Genomic DNA, 6641 nt, shown 5'->3' with positions numbered 1-6641 from the left:
TTTTTTTTTTTTTTTTTTAATTACAATTAAAATGAAAGCATGAAGACCAAAACATTTTTTCTTTATTTTGAAAAAATGTATATCTGCATTCTAATTACTTTAGTCCATAAGGGGAATCTCTCCTTCTTAAGTTCCATTAGAACCTATTTTCTGTACCACACATTTATCTAACTACACACTGCTTTGCCTTTCATTTAACCAATAGGTGTGCTATTCAGGGAAGTTAGGATACTTGTTTTAATCTTGTTTGCTCAGAACTGAGCCTGATGCTGTATACTTAGGTACTCAATACATGTACCACTGGTCTGTCAGATTGTTGTACTGTGGTGGCATGTCTGTTGCTGTGATGCTGGAAGCTGTGCCAACCTGCATTTTAAATACCAGCAGGGTCACCCATGGTGGACAGGTTTCAGCTGAGCTTCCAGATGAAGACAGACTAAGAAGAAGGAAAGACAGACTACTTCTGAATGTTTAGCCACTGAAAACCTTACGAATAGCAGTGGAACCCTGTCAGATAGCACTAGAATATTGACTATTGTGAGATATGATGAATAACATCAGAATATTGTCAGATATAGTGCCAGAAGATGAGTCCCTCGAGTTGAAAGGCACTAAAAATATGACTGGGGAAGAGCAGCTGCTTCAAAGAATAGTTGACTTGAAGACACAAATGAAGTAAAGCTTTCGGGACCTTCATTTGCTGATGGGGCAAACTCAGAATGAGGAGAAACAGCTGTAAACATCCATTAAATTATCAAAACATGGAATGTGTGGAGGTATGAATCTAGGGAAATTAGAAGTTGTCAAAAATGAAATGGAACAAATAGAGATCGATACCCTAGGTACTAGTCAGCTGAAGTGGACTGGTGTAGGCCATTTTGAATCTGACAATCATATGGTTTACTGTGTGGTAATGACATGTTATAGAGGAATGGTGTCACATTCATCATCAAAAGGAACACTTCAGAGGTGGGACGTTCCCACTTGAAAGGACATGCAGACCATCCTGGAGCAGCTAGAGGAACAGAAAATACTTTTTGAAAAAAGACCCTGCAGGAAAATAAAAAACAAAAATGGCAATCTGATTGGCTACTATAAGAACAAGCAAGTTGTTTGCTGGGGAGCCATCTTGGCAAGCAATCAAGTCCCTTCAGGACAAACTCCCCTCCAAGACTGAAACTCAAAAGGAAACATGAACAGGCATGTAAACTTGCTGGCAACCACGTTGGCCTACTAGTGAGTGGAAGAGAGGGAAAGGCAGCAATGAAGGTATGGGTTGAGTTCGACCATGTTCCATAGACTCCTGTTGACCTGGAGATGAGAGAAAAAGAGGAAGGGCTGGTTGGTCCAAATTGTGGTGAGACCTGAGGACTCCTGAGCCCATGGACAAGGACCTAGCCATGGAGGGCTAGAGCTGAAAGCAAATCGTCCAGCTGATATGAAACGAGGGGAGACACACAAGAATGCCCAAACTTGCAGATAGTAAGTACTTATTTCACTTAGCTTTGATGACTTGATGATCAGAACTTGAATAGAGAAAGATAAAGAAATTTGATAAAGGAAACAAGTGTAAATTGCTACAATTTGATGAACTTGACCTGTACTTATGTATGTAGTAGCTCAAAATACCAACCGAGAGGTAAGGAGTCTTCACATCAAGGATCAAATCTATCCCTTCTGTACACAGGGTAGATAGGGATGGACAATTTAGACATTGGCTACCTAAAATGAGGGGGCTATAAATGCTGTTTAACAAGTTTTCAAGAGGGAGTTTAGTTTCAGAGTGTGCTGGAGAAGGTAGAATCCCCACTGAATAGTTTTCATCTTGTCTAGATGGGTCAGGTGAAAGGAGATGGGGATAAGATTCTTATGATTCAATCATGAGTAATTGTTATCATGACTAATTGTTATTGTCACAACTGTAAAGGTAGAAGTTTTATAACAAAAAGGGGGGATTAGTTAATCCTGCAGTCCAGGAACAGAAGACCCTAGGACCATCAAGGGAGAAGAGCAAGAGCAGATTGTGGGACCCTATCCAGAGAAGCAGCAACACCAGAGATGGAGGCAGAGATGGTAACATGGAGAAATAGAGCAGCTGAGGACTCTAGACTCATGAAAAGAGAAAGACTATGTGCTGGCTGTCAGCAGACTTGCAGAATGTGTCCTTTGGTTGTTTAAATGATTAAATATTCCTGAGTGTTTTTGTGTTCATTAAACAAACAAAAAAACCAGAGGGAATAGAAGCAACTACTGTTGAATGGCGATGCATGGAGGGATTGTAATCATTGCATTGATATGAAATATGATAGGATGAGTGTAAAACCAGTGTTCTCCCAATTCACAATAAAAAACTTAGATTTTCTTAAATAATGATGCTCTCTGAGATAGGATAATATCCATATGACTGTGTTGTTGTTGTTAGGTGCCATTGAGTCCAGACTGCACAGCAGGGAGACCAGTTAATACCACTGTTGTTCAAGTTTATGCACCAACCACTAAAATCAATGATGATGAAACTGAAGAATTTTACTGACCTTTTAAGTCTGAAATCGATTAAACATGCAATCAAGATGCATTGATAAAAAGAAAAAAAAAGATGCATTGATAATTACTGGTCATTGGAATGCAAAGGTTGGAGACAGAGGAGGGACCAGTAGCTGGAAAATAGGGCCTTGGTGGTAGAACGTAGGCTGGAGATTGCATGATAGAAATTTGCAAGATCAGTGACTTATTCATTGCAGATGCTTTTTTAAAACACCATGGCCCTCACCATATGAAATACACAGAAATAAAAAAATTCAAGCCTCGATTTGCCACATTGAAGGATTCCAATGGCAAAACATTGAATGATGCAGAAAGCATCAGAGAACATGGAAGAATACACAGAGGAAGACCCCGAATGAACTGGATTGGCACAGTGGCAGTAGCAATGGGCTCAAGCTTAAGGACAATGAGGATGGTGCAGGACACGACAGTGTTTCATTCTGTTATGCACATGGTCGTTAAAGAGTCTAAAGTGACTTGATGGCACTGAACAGCAACAGCAGTATAGACAGACTGACTAAGTGACTGAGTCTCAGGTTCTTTACAGCAGGACTTTCTGGACCTTCTATAGTGCTCATCTGTTTTCTCTGCCCTTTTGCCTTTAGTTTGCATCACAGCCACCTCCCCAGAATCCTGTCCTGCCATTTCCTCTATATTAGATGCTGCTGCTTCCCGAGTTGCCTTTTCCCCAAACCTGTTGTGGGACATTATGTTCTATCAATCACTGCTTCTATTTTATAATGAAGCAAGAAGATAAACTGCTTCTGATAATTTTCTGTGTTTTGCAAGAAATTGAATTGTGTACATGGATGTATATAGTTTCTCAATCCAAATCAAGAGTGATTTAATATATTCCAAGTCAGCTTCCTTAATTACCTTTCTGTTGTTTTTTTCCCACTTGAACTAGTTCTCTACTGACTAGATCACTAAGAAACCAATGTTGTGTTGATTAGGTATTGGGAATTGGGAGAAACAGATCTTAGTTTAATTCACACAACATTTTTTTAAAAAAGTATCTAATCTGTATGAAAAGCATAGGTGTTGTGGAAAATTTCAAAGTGCAAAGATAAACAAAGTTTACATTCTGAGTAAGGAGTTGTTGTTGTTATGTGCCGTGGAGTCAGTTCTGACTCATAGTGACCCTGCATAGGGTTTCTGAGACTGTAAATCTTTACGGGATTAGAAAGCCTCATCTTTCTCCCATGGAACAGCTGGTGGTTTTGAACTGCTGAACCTTGAGGTTAGCAGCCCGACTCTAACCACCAGGGCTCCTTTTCCATATAGTTAGTGCATAATAATGGACAGATAAAGAGAATGCACCCTGGGAAATACAACAGGGAAGTAGTTTACGAATTGACGGATGAAGAAGGTTCCATGAAAGATTTGGCCCTGAAGGAGGAAGGCAGAAAGAACACTGATTGTAGTGTCTTCATTTGTCTTCATATGATTATTCCAGTAAAACTTTCTCTACCCATCTTTTCCTTATAAAAGGGAATGTTAGAAGATTACTGCATAATTGTTTTAAGTGCCATCGACTCCGTCCGACTCATAGTGACCCTGTATAGAGTTTACTAGGAGCGGCTGGTGAGCTTGAGCCACCAACCTTGGTGTTCAAACCGACCTTGCAGTTCAGCGCATTAACCCACAGTGCCACACCAGGGCACCAGATAATTACCCACGTTTATTTACTAAATGTATCAACTATCAACACTCACGGAAGCAGCAGTCAAGAGATCAGATGACGTATTGCATTGGGCAAATCTGCTGCACAGGAACTTTTTAAAGTATTGAAGAGCAGAGATGTCAGCTTGAGGACTAAGGTGCGCCTGACCCAGGCCATGGTATTTTCAATAGCCTCATATGGATGCGAAAGCTGGACAGTGAATAAGGAGGATCGTAGAAGAATTGATGCCTTTGAGTTGTGGTGTTGGAGGAGAATACTGAAAGTGCCATGGACTGCCAAAAGAACCAATAGATCTGTTTTGGAAGAAGTGCAGCCAGAGTGCTCCTTGGAGGCCAGGATGGCTAAGCTTCATCTCTCATACTTTGGACATGTATTCCGGAGGAAACAATCATTGGAGAAGGATGTCATGCTGGGTAAGATGGAGGGTCAGAGACAAAGAGGGGAAGACCCCTAACAAGATGGATTGCCCAGGTGGCGTCATTGATGGACTCAAGTGTGGCAGCGGTAGTGAGGTTAGCCCAGGATCGGACATTGTTTCATTCTGCTGTGCATGGGGTCGCTATGAGTTGGTTCCGACTCGAAGGCACCTTGTCACAACAACATTTACTAAATGTGTGACGCTGTAGGATCAGCACTGGAATGTGAATCACAAGGTCAGCAGTTCTAACCCACCAGCAACTCCTTGAAAATCCTATTCAGGGTCGTTACGTGTAAGAGTCTACTCAAGGACACTTAACAACAGTTGATATATTGGATAGTTTCTTCCTTGATAGTGATTGTACCTTCTATTAGTTTCCTGACGTAGCCCTTTAAGCTAGTACAATACATAAAATTATCAACGTGTTTGATACCCACAGGGATGACTGGCCACTGACAGCATTACTCATGCTGTTCAATGTTTGTTTTATTTTACCCCTGGTTTTCAGGCTGCTTGGATCTTAAAAGCACGAGCCCTAACTGAAATGGTGTATGTTGATGAAATTGATATATATCAGGAAGGAATTGCAGAAATGATGCTGGATGAAAATGCTATTGCTCAAGTTCCACGTAAGTATTGATATTTCAGTTAAGTAAATGAAATGCCATTAGGAGGAGAATGCCTCTGTGGGACGTATGTAACAAAACATTGCCTCAAAGAAATGGTCTTTATCCTGCTGTGTTGTGTGCAAAGGCTTTCCTCCCACAATTCAATTATAATAGAATATGTGAAACTTACTTTCTAATAAAAACTACATACTCCAGTTGCTGTTGAGTCATTTCCAACTTTTAGTAATCCCATCTGTGTCAAAATACAACTGTGCTCCATAGGGTTTTTCGGGGGCTGATTTTTGGGGAAGTAGTTCTCCAGGCCTTTCTTCCGAGGCATGCCTCTCTGGATGGACTTGAACCTCCAACCTTCCCGTTAACAACTAAGCATGTTAGCCATGTATACCACCCAGGAACATTTAAGACTAGTCTATGAAAAATGCCACCACGAATTAGCTCACTTGCTTATCTCCTAGAGCAGCAGATCAGGCAACTTCAGAACGACACAAGTGTCCAGAAAGGAATTTTTAAGAAATGGTCCTTTGAAAGGCTGACTTCGTTGGGCTAGCTAATGATTCCCTGTAAGGCATGTGCATACAGTATGGTGGGCTGGTTGCTGGCCTTGAGTGAGTGACTGACTGGCACAGAAACCCAGTCCTCAGGAGGCAGGTGTGCTGGTGTGTGTGGCATTAGACACGTACTGTGACACACGTGTAAATTCTTGGTCATTTACATCTTTTGAAAGTAATAGCTGTTTTAAAGCTTCAAATTGAAATTGAGGAGAAAAAATACTATGTTTCATATTAAAAGTATCTATCCCCCCCCCCGATCATTTTGCTCTTTTTAGTTACAATATCTAAATGTTAGTACTTTCATTAGTATTGGGAGAAGTTTATCTGAAAAAGGAAGTAACATGCTTTTGAGCTTTGAAACGTGCTAGTCTGGAGTCTGAATCTCAGCTCTGCTGATGGGTTTATATGGTTCCTTACCTTTCCGAACCTATGTATATTGGGTTCATACCGCCTCACTTACAGACTTGTGAGGATTAAACGTGCTAACCTAAATAATGCGGTAGACCAGTAAAACCTGCTGCCAGCCAGTTGATTCAGCTCACAGAACCTCTGTGCAGGGTTTCTGAGACTGTAAATCTTCAGGGGGGCAGACAGCCTCATCTTTCTCTTGGGAAATAACTGGTGGGTTTGAACCACCAGTCTTGCAGTTTAGCAACCCAACACCTAATTAACATGACTGTTGTTATTGTTAAGTGCTGTCAAGTCAGTTCCGACCCATAGCAACCCTGTATAGGGTTTCCAAGAAGTGATTGGTGAGCTTGAACTGCCAACCTTGCAATTCAAACTGACTTCGCAATCCAGCGCATTAACCCACA

The 6641-nt window shown here is 41.0% G+C and overlaps 1 protein-coding gene across 1 annotated transcript in view; it reads left to right on the top strand.

Moving 5' to 3' along the window:
* TTC8 (tetratricopeptide repeat domain 8) overlaps window positions 1–6641 on the top strand; it is a 100440-nt gene that overhangs the window by 30719 nt on the left and 63080 nt on the right. Inside the window, exon 3 of the mRNA XM_006839636.1 lies at window positions 5155–5275. Within this exon, the coding sequence (XP_006839699.1) occupies window positions 5155–5275 (121 nt within the window). The remainder of the gene's footprint in view (window positions 1–5154; window positions 5276–6641) is intronic.

This window comes from Chrysochloris asiatica, unplaced genomic scaffold (genome assembly GCF_000296735.1).
Source record: "Chrysochloris asiatica unplaced genomic scaffold, ChrAsi1.0 scaffold00025, whole genome shotgun sequence".
Classification (NCBI taxonomy): Eukaryota; Metazoa; Chordata; class Mammalia; order Afrosoricida; family Chrysochloridae; genus Chrysochloris; species Chrysochloris asiatica.
The sequence above is the reverse complement of the archived record's forward strand: the minus strand, read 5'-3'. Positions and strand labels throughout refer to the sequence as shown.